This window comes from Typopeltis vanoorti, chromosome 5, assembly GCF_054136105.1.
Source record: "Typopeltis vanoorti isolate ZY-2024b chromosome 5, IOZ_Tvanoo_1.0, whole genome shotgun sequence".
Classification (NCBI taxonomy): Eukaryota; Metazoa; Arthropoda; class Arachnida; order Uropygi; family Thelyphonidae; genus Typopeltis; species Typopeltis vanoorti.
The window spans coordinates 147,596,466-147,611,236 of NC_143553.1; the positions used below are offsets into that span (position 1 = coordinate 147,596,466).

A 14,771-nucleotide genomic window follows, 5' to 3' on the forward strand; every position below is an offset into this window, starting at 1 on the left:
GTTTGCCTGTAATGTTTTCAAGGGTTCAAAGTCTTCTGTCCATTTCCTCCTGGGTCGATTTCCTCCTGGGACACCGATCAAGAGGTCCATTTCCTCTTGATCGGTGTCCCTTTTGGTCTATATTTCCAGGCAATATTTGGCCATCTTCTTTATTCATTCTTTCTATGTGGTTTTTCTAGTTTCTATAGTTTGTGATATCATCTGTTATATTAATAAATTAATATAACAATGACATTATTAATGAAGTTATTAATAATTGATAACTGTTTTCTTATTTCTTCGTTTCTTATCTTGTCTGTTCTTTTATGGCTTAAGAGTGGTCTTATGAACTTTATTTCTGTAGCTTCCATTTATCTTGTTCTCCCCAAGTCCATGTTTCACTACCATATTTCCGAATTGATTTGGCTATTATTTTATATAGTTTTATTTGGGTTGTTCTAGACGTATGTTTACTGAAGTGTCTATTCAAAGTTCCAATGATTGCTAAGAATTTTTGCATTTTTATATGCAATGTAGATTTCTCCATTGGGGCTTATGTAATTTTCTAGATATTTAAATTTGTTCATTTGTTCTGTTACTTTATTGTGGATGTTACTTTTACCTTGAAATGCTGTTGATTTCATTTTATTTATTGAGATCTTCATTCATACTCTTCTGTTGTTTTGTTCAATACTGTTACGTTGTTGCTTCCTCTATATTTTACTGATTTATATCTTCCTATTCTATCTTTCAATCGCTAATCTACTTCTTCAGATATCGGACCTAATATACATCTAGGATTGTTTCCTCTTTGGATACTGGCAAATTTATATTATGCTACACCAGCCAGTATTCTATAGCAGAAAAGATCCTTGCTCAGGGAGACAATACTAGATTCTGAGGCGTTCTTACACAATGATTTATTTTAACACGGCTGTATAGATTCAGACTGCAGTTGTGACCTAAATCTATAATTATACACTTTCTAACTCCTTCCTGCCAAAATAGGTTCTATTTTTATAAGTGGTACATCGGAATTGTAGTCAGGCATGACTCAGGTTTAGGTGAATAAAACATGTTTATTGGAATATCAAAGCAAAATACACTAAAGAAATTCATACATTCAATTTTAGTTTCAATGCTAAATAAGGAAGCTCAAGTTAAGAGATTAACATACTCTAAATTAAATCAAAGGTTATAAAGCATGTAATACACAGTAATTGGAAAATGGGATAGATTGCAATTGGTATGTTAAGCTAAAATTCCTTCTGCAAGCTATTCATAAGATGACATGACAAACATTCTAATATTATTCAGTTGCTATAAATCTACAATCCTAATCTCATTATGTTAATACAAACACAAAAGACGTTTACTAAACAATCCTTATTTCAACAGGGGATTTAACTATCTAATTAGTCTGTTCTTTAGAATAATGTTCATAATTTACATTCACATATAATTTTCTCTCCTCTAAGGAATTCTAAACACAAAATGGAGTAATTCTACTTTACCGAACTTTTTCCCGACGTCTCTCAGCACCACGTGTATGTCTGGTCACCTCTTGTTTATTGGCTGTCCTTACGCCAGCATAGAGGCTAAGCAATCTTTATAATTACTGTCAATCTCGGACTCGATTCTTTGCATCTCAGGAAACATCTCTATTCCTCTGGATGCGACTTCTCAGTGAGGACTCGATTCTGCTAGGGCTGGAAATTTAACCTTCAACCCTGCGTGGAATCCTACAGCATTCTCAGGAAAACTCGCCGTCTGACTTCATAGCACTGACACTTCATCCCCCTTACTCGAACCACCGCCTAACTTCTGAACCAGGAACCAAGAAAACGATGAGATGAGAGCCGATACTGCACTCATCCCCTTATATTTTTTGATCGAGCGCCCCCTTTTTGGAGTCCCTTTTGCACAAGACCTATATCATTTCTCCCATTGGGTTCATCCCTTGCTCTCCCCTTTGCTGTTATGCTCTTGTATTCACGGAATTCACGTCGACATACATTCCGCGTAAGCTACTGCCACCGATGTTACACTGGACACGTGTAGTAGTATACCTTCTAAACTTAATTTCTATCTGGTGATTCACAATCACTCTATACAGCTAAAGCGAGGCTTAAATAATATTAACAAATTCCTCTTTTAAGACATTCTCTAATTCGATCTTAGTATAATCACAATAGATTAAAATACGTGGTACATAAAATAAACTTGCAATTTTATACATATGTGAAGAAGTTTCACTTTAATTTCAGCTGATGTGCAGGTATTTCTCTTTGTCTGTGTAGTTTAGTATGTTAGATTCTGAATGAATTATTTCTTTGCAAGATTCCTTCATTCAGTATCTAACAATACGTGCAGATTTTTCTGTAATTAGTCTTCATTTCCAGCAAAAATAACTTGATCGTCATCATACAACAGGCTGGTTAATTCTTTATTTTCATGAAGGAAAAGAAGAAAGCATATCAAAAGTTCCTGGCAAATAAGTCTGCATGTGCTCTTAGAGAATACAGAGACAAATGTAAGAAAGCTAAACACTGTAAAACTAGCTAAACAAAAGTCATGGGAGGACTTTGGCAAGAACATAGAAAATAAACATCAAGAAAGCGGCAACATATTCTGGAAGTTGTTGAAGCAGCTCAGAAATGGAGGAAAGAGTAAAAGGAGTTAGATGATAAAGATGACATGAAAACAGGAGAAAAAGATATCTTTGAAGTATGGAGTAATTACTTGGAAAAATTGCTAAATGTGTTTTTTTTGGTCAGTGTTTTTTTTTACCACTGTGCAGTGATGACAGCACAGTGGTAAAAAAAAAACACTGACCAGGCATGCAGTCAGGAATACATATCCATACTTGAAGTAAAAAAAAAAACAATCAAAAGCTTGAAATGTGGAAAGGCAGCAGGAGTAGATGATATTAGACCAGAAATGCTAAAGTATGGAGGTGTAAAATCTTACAGTAGCTATACTGCATAGTTCAGAAGGCTTGGACAGAGGGATGAATTCTAGATGATTGGAGTAGAGCTTTCGTAGTACCCATATATAAAAAGGGAAATAAAACTGAATGTGAGAATTACAGAGGTATCTCATTACTGATTGTTCCTGGTAAGATATATGCTAGTGTTATTATTATTACGGGCAACTCCAAGGAGTCCATAGACTGATTGAGGGGGACCTTAACCTCTTGTCAAGAACAACTATTCGACATTCACACAGTATCTATCATACCTCGCCTTGAACTCATTTACAGTCATGGCACACACACAACAGACTCTGGCAGCTTATTCCACTCATTCACCACTCTCCAAGTAAAAAAAAAACCTAACTCTAACACCCCTGCAAACCATGCTCTTGCCCAGCTTCCATGTATGGCCCTAGTCCTCCCATCACCAATCCTATTCTCAAAAATATCTTCAGAATTAATCTTATAGAAACCCTTCAGTAATTTGAATGTCTCAATTATCACCCCTTTTCTGCCTATCAACCAATTTCTGCATCCCACAAATCTTCAACCTGTTCTCATAAGGTTCATTCCATAAACATGCTATCATCTTGGTCACTCGTCTCTGGATCCTCTCCACCTCCTCCCCATCCATAAGAAATCTTAGCGCCCATATCTGGGCACAGTAGATGGAGCCTTATCAAGGTCCGATACAGAGGAACAATAACCTGTTTGTCTCTGCTTGTTAAAGTATTTTTCAGCAACCAAGTGATTTAGTGAGCTGATTTAGCCACTTTTGCGATGTGCCCCCTAAACTTCAACTTCCTATCCACCAACACTCCCAAATCCCTGGCCTCATCAATCTCCTGGAGTAGAGTTCCTCCAATGTGATATGCTGCTGCTAATCTTTTCGCCCCAAAATGCATAACCTTACATTTTGCCACATTAAATTGACATCCATTTTCTTTATCCCAGTTCTCCAAACTATCAATCGTCCTGCAAAATTTTGACATTCTGTGCAATTTCTATTGCTCTACCCAGCTTTGCATCATCAGCAAATAAATGAGCAGTTCCTCTCAGATCCTTTCCTACATTGTTAATGAACAAATTGAACAGTAGCGGTCCAAGAACAGAACCCTGTGGCACACCAGTAGTCACAGGCCATCTTTTGGAACTCTACTGCTGAATAAACCACTCTCTGATATCTCTACATCTCATCATCCCTAGTATACTTGAGAAATGGTTGAAAAGGATTGTGGAAGAGAAGCTGACTAAATCAACTAACTTGGTGAAGAACAAGCTGGATTCAGGTCAAATAGAGGCTGTCAGGATCAGATTTTCACTTTAGATAGTTGAGAAATCATTTGAATATAACAAAGATCTGTATTTAACATTATTTAAATTAAGGGGATATTAAATCCCACATGTGGGATTTAATATCCCATTAATTTAAATAATATTTATATCGCCAAAATGAAGCAGATTTGGCTCTTTATATTTAAGTATTTGTATTTAAGTTTTGTAGATCTGTCAAAGGCATGCCAAGAGAGAAGCTATTCCAAACACTACAGTTATATGGTGTTAATAGTGCATTATATCAAGCAATACTTAGTCTTTATTTGAGTTGTAAGTCAGTAGTTAGAATTGAAGTGCAGGAAGATGGTTTAATGTTAAATCTGGTGTTAAGACAAGGATGTACATTATCTCCTCTGTTATTCATTAACTATATGGATCACATTATGAAGGAAAGTAGTATTAAACATGATATCAAAATTGGAGGTGTTAATGTCAGCTTTTTCCTTTATGTGGGTGATGTTATAGTTCTAAATAAATCCACTACAAGTCTGCAAGAATCCCTGACTAAATCAACTAACTGTTGTGATAGATATGGTATGAAGGTCAGCATTAAAAAGACAATGAAAATAGGCAGAAATTGAAAATATCAACTGCATTATGAATGGAGAACCTGTGGACCAAGTAAAACATTTCAGCTACTTAGGCACGATTTTTAGTGAAGATAAATTAAATATGGAAATAGACATCTGAATCAACAGAGCTGGTATGGTAGGAAGTCAATTGAATAAATTCATATGGAATAAGAGAGAAATTAGTCGGAACACAAATTAGCTGTATATATACAAGATGGTGTTCAAACTAGTTTTAGCTTGTGGATCTGAGAGCTGGGGTAGAAATAAAACACTTGACCAAAGACTAGAGACTGCAGATATTGAGAGTCCTGAGAAAGATTAGGGGCATGAACAGATGGCATCAATGACAATATCATATTAAAAACAAGGATATTAGGAAAGAACTTGACCGTTTGTGGACATTACTATAAAAATAAATTTTTTAAATGAAAAAAAGCATTACATATTAATTATGTATATAACTTGCCAGAAAAAAAATGCTCAGCTTGAGATTAACGCACTTATTAATGTGTGTTAATCTCAAATTTTAATGTGCAGAAAACAAAGACAATTTTCAACAACAAACACTTTATACAGTAAACAATTGACATACCTGCATGCTAAAGGGCATTTCCCCTAATATTCACTACTTATGACTACATCCGCGATACGGGCAGACACAAATTTAATGAAGATAAAATTTGATTTTTAAGTTGCATGGTGAAAAATATATTAAAAGATAAAGGATTACTGCAACTTGTAGACTGTGGTGTTTTTATCAAAACCGCGTTGTATATGTACTGCGTTATACGAGGGTTACCTGTATATAATTTTGTATTAATTAATCAATACGAAAATAACTTCATTTTGGTCACGTACTAACAGTTAAATATACTGTACTTTATTTTGAAGGAACCAAAAAGGACATGTTTAATTCATCTAATTATTTAAAATAAATTTTTAAGTTATTAATTCTTACTTTCTTTTTATTAACATAGTTTATTTCAGAAAATCATTAACAAATTTAGCAATATTTTCTTATGAAGAAGTAAATTCCCTTTGCAAATGCTTTTCCAAGAATGCATTATGTTGCAAGTTGGGGATGGTTTGCCTGTATTGATATCATGATGTACTAGAAAAAAATTTTTTTCATAGTTTTTAAGGATAAATATGAACTGTGACAAAACACAGCATACGAAACTAAATCCCAGGGTTGGGTGTATTTGGGTATGATTAAATTAGAATGTATTGGTTTCCTTGCTGCTTTAATGTATAAATGTTAAATTTTATGCTATTTAATTATCTGGCTTCCAACAGTCGTAAGCCATCTTGATATCCTTTGCAAAAACATTGCACTGTCTGTGGCAGTGCTGAACAGAGTAAATACCATTGAAAACGTGCAATATGCTGGTGATTGTAACAAATCTTGCAAATGTTTCTTGGCACAAGTGGTGAGGGTAACTAAAAAAAACCTTAGTTTGAATTCTTGCAAAGCTTGATTAAAAAAAAAGTTCCTGTGATGTTTATGAAACATCACAGGAACGAACTCTGCTTGTTACTTAATATTGATACTTGCCAATACTTGCACAAAAATAGGTATCATCCACATACAACTTCTATGTTGAAAGAAATCTTTACCTAATACAATAAAATTCTTGTACTACTGGAAAGATAACTAAATTATAATCTCAGCAATGATAGATCATGTGGACCTGTCAAAGCAAGACCCTCACCCTAATGCGAATATGTTCAGTTGTTGCTTGCTGCAATCCAAATTGCACTATATTCCAAAAGCATTGGCTTTCCAATCATTGATTGGAATGCCGTATTTGCCACATAAATGCTGGCTGCATGGCTATATATTCTTAAGTCGGTGTTCTTAGTGGACTGGCATTTAAGTATATAGTGCAAATATTACAAAACTTCATAATATTATGAGAGTAGGTTTTTGTGGAATAAAATAGCACGGAATAAAATCTATTCCATATATTCAAAGTAAAAAGAAAATACAAGAAAATCTGTTTGTTCATTCTGTAATATAAAAAATAAAGTTGGGGAAGAGAACCAGATGTTGCATACAAACTGTAGCAACAGAATTATTCTTCTGTCAATTCAAGATGGTTTTTAATGAACCAAGTTGCAGCCAAGTTACTTGTTTGTAGCCAATCATTCAGCACAAACTTGAAGTTCTTCCCTAGGTATTTATTTACATAATGAATTCTATTAAATTGAATGTTTGTATTTCAGATGCTCAGAATCTCCACGACCTGGTTTAGAAGCATGCAACTGTCTTGATTGTGAAGCTGCTTGCCAATTGGTTACATCTTCTCCTCCTCCTCTTCCTGTGGAACGAAGTTCTTGGACTATATTTACATATGATGCAATGTTTGTTATCAGCCTGATTGTTTTTTGTGTGGTATCTGCAACTATTACTGCTGCATTTTTCTTTCATGGTTTGAAAGTTAGAAGTTCTCTAATATGTAAGCATATATTTTATAAAGTATGTAGGTTTAATTTTGTTTATAAACCTAATTTTAAATGTTCTTACAAAATATTTGTGTAATAACTAATATCATGGATATTATGATAGATTAGTCTCATACCTTTTTTCCCCCTCTGAATTACTTGTCATTTATTTAAAAATAAACCCACCAGTTATTAGAAAAGAAAGTGAGATTTACAAGAAATTTCAGTTGTATGTTATCAGATATTATGCTATGAGGTTTACTAACAGTTAAACTGATAGTAAGATGTCCAGTTTTCAATAAAATCTCTTGAACTACCCGCATTTCTACCAATGTTTTTAGAGCTTAAAAAAAAACAAAAAAACTACTGCACTAGAAAGTTTAGTTTCACACAACCAGCCAATCATCTTGGAATGCCTTATTCTTGGTTCTATGCCTTGTGAGCTTCCAAGGGGCCCAAAGAAGTAGTAGCCTGAAAGGGGGAGGGGGCAGCATATGCAGACTCTTGGGAGAGGGAAATTTCCAGCATTTTTGCCAGCCTTTTCTTGATTTTGAGATATGTATTCTTGCCATTTAAGAACGTCCATAGCTCAATTGGCATTGATGATTTGTCTTATGTTTAAAACACCTGGGTTTAAATGCTGTTTAGGATGTGAATAATCTTTTTTTTTGTGACTTCTCAACTGAAGGTAAGCTAGTCTCATGCAGAAGTTGTATCTTGCATCCCACAAAAGAAGCAGATTGGCTAGAAAGCATGCAATTAATGACCTAATACTAGTCCTATAGCATTTTTGAATTATTGACTCATTGCGTGTTACTGTTGTGGCCATAATTCAAGACAACTCCCAACCCAATCCTGCAATAGCGATAAATTTTCCTATGTTTTGCCATTCAATAAAACTCTTCTGTAGGCTATTATCCATCTATTTACTACCTATTTTGTTTATCTTTTGTACCTAGTTTTTTCACTAAAAACTAGTGCATTCAGTTGATGCATAAATGACCTGTAATAAACAAGAACAGTAACTTCCTTATTCATTCCAGCAGAAGAAAAGTTTTTTCACTTAATAAGAAAGTGAATTATACTTGAAAGAAATTATACACTTGTCTAATCCTTTATCTAAGTGTAAGCAAAGATTGCATGTTAAGTATCTTCATGACTATACTACTGTACAGAGGCTAACAATTTAACGTAAATTGTGTCAGTATCCTATAATGCAAAGTACACTTTTGGATGTGAGTAATGCATATATGCATGTCCAAAAGGAAGTGCTGTAATATCGGGTTATTTTGTTTATTTATTTTGTCGATGCTGCGCCTTTGTATTATTATGTGTTGTTTTCTATCTTACCATCTGCACCATTGTAATATTACGTGTTTTCTTTATTTAACCTCTCTATTTTTTGTATAATATTGCTTTCTTTATCATTGGCTTCTATATTTTTATTCGTTATGCTTTAACCTTATCTTTTTTCTTTCATGTACTCATTTAATCTTATTTTCCTTTCTCTACTTTCAGTATTCTTTCCCTATGCCAGATATCTCTAGAAATTTATTTAATTATTACAAGCTGCACCACTAAAGTTCTCCAAATGGCATAAGAAATTATTTATACTTCCAGTAAAGTTTCCCCCCTCTATAATTATACATTCGTGGCTAACTCTTAACTTAAAATTCGTACCAAATTCCAATCTACCCTGCTCACAGCATCGGTTTTTTTGAGAACAATGCAGTTGTGAAAAAGATCAGACGGCACTCCTTTTAAATATAACAAACATGTTTATTTATATTAAAACAGTAATACAAGGTATGCACTAAAAGGATGCTACTTTCCTTTCCTCTCTAAGCTAAGCACAAAAAAAAAAACATCATATAGGACAAATTCTTAGGCATGCAACAAATACCAATGATGTAAGTTATTAAACAATTAAATTAGAGAACTATTATCTATCAGCCCATTTACAGTTTAGGAATTTCCATGCTTTGATTAATTATAATCTCCAATTCCAACCTTCACATAAAAACATAACACTCTTTAAGCAGCCTACTTCTCATAATATTATATTTCTTAATTCTATAATCTTGTCAGTTCTTCTGAACCATTTCTTTACAATACAACTTAAGTTAAAATTTTCATTAATGCCTTACAATTACTTTAAAACAGACTCTCTCTATGCGAACAAGTATTCAATCTAATGTATATAGCAGCTCTATGAATTCAGTCTTTCTAAACAGTCCTTCACATCATAAATAAAAAAGTTTTGCAACAAAATTCAACTCGCATGATTCCTCCATAGGTACAATGCACTTAGTCGTATTTCCTTTTCAGACTTATTCTGGATCCCCTCTATGCTAGGGCTTGATCTATCACTTTAGACGTTTCATGGACACTGTTCTCCTGTGGAATTTCTCGCGGGGGCTGAAGCGTGATCTTCCGGTGTTGTAGGCACTCGGACGTAAGGTCTGACTGTCAAGGCTTTGTCATCCTGGTCCTGGGCCGCTATTCGCTCTATAAGGCTTCTCCTCTGGTTATGCTTCACGACTTCATCCGGGATCTGACATAGTCCATGGATTGACTCCCTCCTTTTCTCTTGGCGTCAAATCTGCCAATGCTCGATAATCCCTTTATTATCCTTTTATTTGAGTTCTCGTGGGACCCTGCGCGAAGGTTTTAGACCTCAGATATTCCCGCGCAAACTTTGAATTAAGGTCTGTGACCCCCGTACCTTTCACGTGCAAATTCTTATTCTTCTAGAAAGTGCAGACTTCTTGATCTCCCTGAAGTGTACGTTTAATCCATCTTACAGTATAGCGTAACAGCTTCTGATGTATATTCACCTTGAAGGCAGTATCGGACTGCTTTGGTTACAATAGGTTTTTTTTTCACCCAATACTAAGTGATAACATAAAGTACATTTCCAAATTCTAAGGTATTGCCCTTGAACTTCTATTTTAAGATATTTGTTTACTCTATTCTAGCATGTTTAATTCCTCTGGGTCTCTATAGACGGGCTTTGGTATTTACTTACATAGATAAATTCTAACATATTTCTGATTTCTAGCGCATTTTCTCTTGAACTACTTATTCACATATCTTCTATTTACACAGTATCATGTTAATTTTTCTGGGCTAATTTATATGGGCTGTTAGTAGTATTTACATATAAAAAATTTACAAATTTACTTTTTGTGAATTTTTGATGCAACTCCTGTAAAAGTCGATGCAATAAAATTTTGGAAAAATTATGACGCTGCATCGAATTTTACAGTGCATATGGTATTCACAAGTAGCCTAGTCATGAAGATACTTCATGACTGGTCTGGTTCCTTACACTTTTTAAAGTATTAAACAATAATATAATTTCTTGGTATATGTAACCTACTCATTACAACTAGGGATGTGCTGAACCAGAATTTGATCAAATATTCATATTTCAAATATTTGATTTGAAATATGACTAAAGCGTACTGAATTGAATTTCATTAATTTTTTTTAAACTTATTTAAAACCTTTTTTAATGCATGTTAATTTTTTGTTGAAAACATTTGTTTATAATTTGTTTATTGAATATTTAAAATTTAATTTAGCATGCTCCAGGGCCAAATTGCAGAATGAAGAGAGATTGAAGTATTACACATTTTTCACCTGTCGTCACTGAAAATGTAAAATACAAAGAACCATTCATATTTCATAATCATATATATTATAGAAAGGGAGAAACTTTGAAAGTTTCAAAATAAAGTTTCCGAATGCATCCCATAACATCAATTTGCTTTATCATGCACTACTTAGTACATAAGTACTGCCAAGATTCCCATGTATTAAGGAGTAAGGATGCATTAAGGATTTCTTTTTAGTTTCACTGGCCTGACAACTGTTTTGAACTGTTGGTTCTCATGAGCGATCTGACAGAAACCTTAAGAGGACAAAAACTCTCATTCCATACCAAAGCAATCCTTTGTCAGAGTTGTATTTTTCTTAAGTGAACCACATTCACTACATAACAGTAATTATATAGAAGAACCAGGTGGGTCTTCATTTCAGCATTGTCAAATAAACAATCAATCCATATTTATTTCATAGCTGTGTGTGTGCATGTAATAAGCATGGATTTTTAATATCACCTATTCCTGAATATTAAGGACCATTTTACATTTTGAATTGAAGTCTTTTAGGCTCTTTGCTAGAAGATGAAACTTTACCCCCTTTCATGGAGTATTGACAGCACTAAAAAAAGATTAATTTTAAAGTTTCCAATATTTCATCACTGAGACATCTTCAGGGAGTACAAATAACACACACACACACACACACACACACACACACACACACACACACACACACACACACACACACACACACACACACAAAGGTAACACAATAATTGGCATTAAGGTTGTATTTCTGTAGTATTCTGATAGTGTTAATAAAGAGCTCCTGAGAAGATAAGTGTTATTTTGAGTAATAATTGGCAATGTTGCTTGAATTTTAACATAGTATTGTTTACTTTTTGTAACTTAGTGTGTCTGTGATTTTTGGTTTGATTTCTGCATTATTTAAATTCGTATTTTGATAAGATATGATAGATAGCATAGCACATGGCAAATATGAGAAGAAAGACAATGGCATCCAAATCATCGTGTCTTTGTTTAAAAAAATTAACTTGAGGGAGTTCGTTCGGTGTAACGTCTGCGGGATGTATGCTTTTCAGAGAGCGGCTGGAGTTTGGCTCGATATTGATAGTGGTAGGAAAGTGTGCCGAAAGTGTAAGGAAGGTGAGGATTTTAAGTGTCTCAGGTTGTGAGATTGATGTCGTAGATGAAAGCCAGAATGTGATAGAAAATAGTGATATGATAGGAATTTGATGTAACTCTAAGTGAAAGTAAAAATACATAACAAGAGAATGATTTGACTGATAAAAAAAAATAATAAAAAAATGAAGAGTTAGTTGCAATGAGGGAGATCGCACAGAGTGATTGCACAGAGTGATACATAGGGTGAAGTGGCAGCTGGAGCGATTACAAAATTGTTTACAGAGTGCATCAGCTAACAGAAAGAAGCAAATGTGTGATAAGAAAAATAAGAGTATGATCAGGAGTGTAAGAAAAATGAAGGAGCGAGTGTTGTATGGCTATTCATTAGTAAGAAGTGTAATAGAAGAGTTTGACAAAATTGTACTTACCGGGTGTGAAAATTAAGGATGTAAGTGCGAGTCTATTAGAACGCCAAAAGCAGAGGGTGAAAGAAATGATAGTGCCAGGAATGAATGATTTAAAAGGTGAAAAAAATTGTTATGAGCGAGGACTTGAAGGAATTACTAGAGGTAGCAAAAGAAAAGAGTGAGAGAGTTAAGATAGTGAGTCTGTTGCCACGGTATGACAGAGAAGAGTCGAGAAGGAGGGCTATAATTGCAAATGACTAATCGCAGGTTATGCAGGAGGAGTGGTGTAGGGTGTGTGGGGTGAGTTTGATGGGCGAAAGGACTTATACAAGATGGATGGTTTGCATCTGAATGGATTTGGTGTGCAGAGATTGGAGAAAGTGTTGCTGAATGAAGTGAATGTGCAGAATCAGGGAAACTAGAGTTATTAGGGGGGGGTGGAAGAAGTGGATATGCAAACTTCAGGGAGGCAGTTGAGTGTAAGAATGTGTGCAATATGCCCAAACTAGTACGAAAGACAACAAATCAGAATGGGATAGTTAGTATAAGGCATCAGGATAGGGGTGGGACTAACTGACTTCTGCATTTCATGTATGCTAATGCCAGGAGTATTAGGAACAAGAAGGAAGAATTTTTGGCCTTGGTTGGCTCTTCCAGGCCACAGGTTATTGGCATTAGTGAAACATGGCTGACAGAAGATAATATAGCTAGTGGGATATAATGTGAGGGGGTATAGTGTGTTCAAGAGGGACAGAGGGATTAAAATGGGAAAGGAGTGTTATTGATGATAGCTGATGAAATTAGGTGTGCGATTGAGACTAGCAGAACAAAATATACAGTTGGGTGCTGCTATAGACCAGGTGATAGAATAGATGGAGATAGTATGCATAAGCAAAAAGATGCAATGACTGGAAGGAAGGGTAATTATTATGGGGGATTTAAACTATGGTAACATTGATTGGAAGGAGGAGAGGACACACGGGAGGAAGGAATTGGATTTTATGCAGTTATTAAGGGATAACTATCTGAGACAGCATGTAATGGAATATACTAGGAGTTCGAGAGTGCTTGACCTAGTAGTTGCATCTGAGAATTTGGCTGTAATGAATATGACCACATTGCTGTCAATTGCTGAGCGTGATCATAAGGTCTTGACCTGGGAGTTGGCTAAATACGTGGAATTTTCAATTAAGACAATGTACATGTGAAATCACCTGGGTGGTAAGTATGACAAGCTTAGGAGATTGTTTGGTTCAGTGCCAAGGCATGTAAAACTGCAAGGGCTGGATGTTGATAGTGCAAGGAGGTGGTTAATGAGCATTTGTAGGAGGTAGTGGCTGATTGTATACCTAGAGTCCGAATAATAAATCAAGTAGGGGTTAAATGGATGAATAACATCATTAAGCTTGAGCTGCAAAAAAAAGAAACAACTGTGGAGGGAATTTAAGGAGAAAGGTGACCTGCAGGCACACAAACAGTATAAAGCACAGGCCAGAAGAATAATGAATGTGGTAAGAAAAACAAAAGTGGATTATGAAAGCTAAAGAGAATCCAAAACAGTTTTTTTGATATGCTGCTAGTAAAAGAAAAAAATGTGTACTGCAATGATATTTAAGGAATGCTGATGGTAGGGAGGTAACCAAATCAGTTGATATAGTGGAATTACTGAGCAAGCACTTTGCAAGAATATATCATCCAGGTGGTGACATTGCAGGAATGAATGAACCAATAGCTTATATGGGAATTGTGGTGAATGAAGTGGAGGTGAATAGTGTATTACAAAACCTTTAATGTGAATACATCTGAGGGATTGGATGGTATACCAGCTTGGGTCTTACGTGAAGCAGCTAAAGAATTGTCCGTGTTCTTGACCATTTTGTTTAATTTGAGTATCGAGTCTGGGTTAGTTCCAAGGGGGTGGAAAGAGAGGAAAATAGTTCCACTGCATAATGGGGATTCCAAAACTGCTGTTGCAAATTACCGACTGATGAACATATCAGGAGTCTTTGTCAAGGTCTTGGTGAAAGTAGTCAAAAGAAAAATACATGAATGGATAGATGAAAATGGGATACTGTATGGGGGACAGCATGGTTTTGTGAAGGATAGATCATGCCTCAGTAACTTGCTCACGTTTTATAACACAGTGACGACTGAACTGGATAAGGGTAATGGGTTTACAGTGATACTGCTGGACCTTGCTAAGGCCTTTGACAGGATACCATATGGAATTCTAATCAGTAAACTGCAGCACATGGGGATGGATATAGGGTTGGTGAGATGGATAGGAGGGTGGTTGATGGAGAGA

General features: G+C 35.1%; 1 protein-coding gene across 1 annotated transcript in view; it reads left to right on the forward strand.

Annotated features, from left to right (window-relative positions):
- LOC150106928 (NPC intracellular cholesterol transporter 1-like) overlaps nucleotides 1-14,771 on the forward strand; it is a 920,722-nt gene that overhangs the window by 142,750 nt on the left and 763,201 nt on the right. Inside the window, exon 5 of the mRNA XM_090393507.1 lies at nucleotides 7,087-7,319. Within this exon, the coding sequence (XP_090249633.1) occupies nucleotides 7,087-7,319 (233 nt within the window). The remainder of the gene's footprint in view (nucleotides 1-7,086; nucleotides 7,320-14,771) is intronic.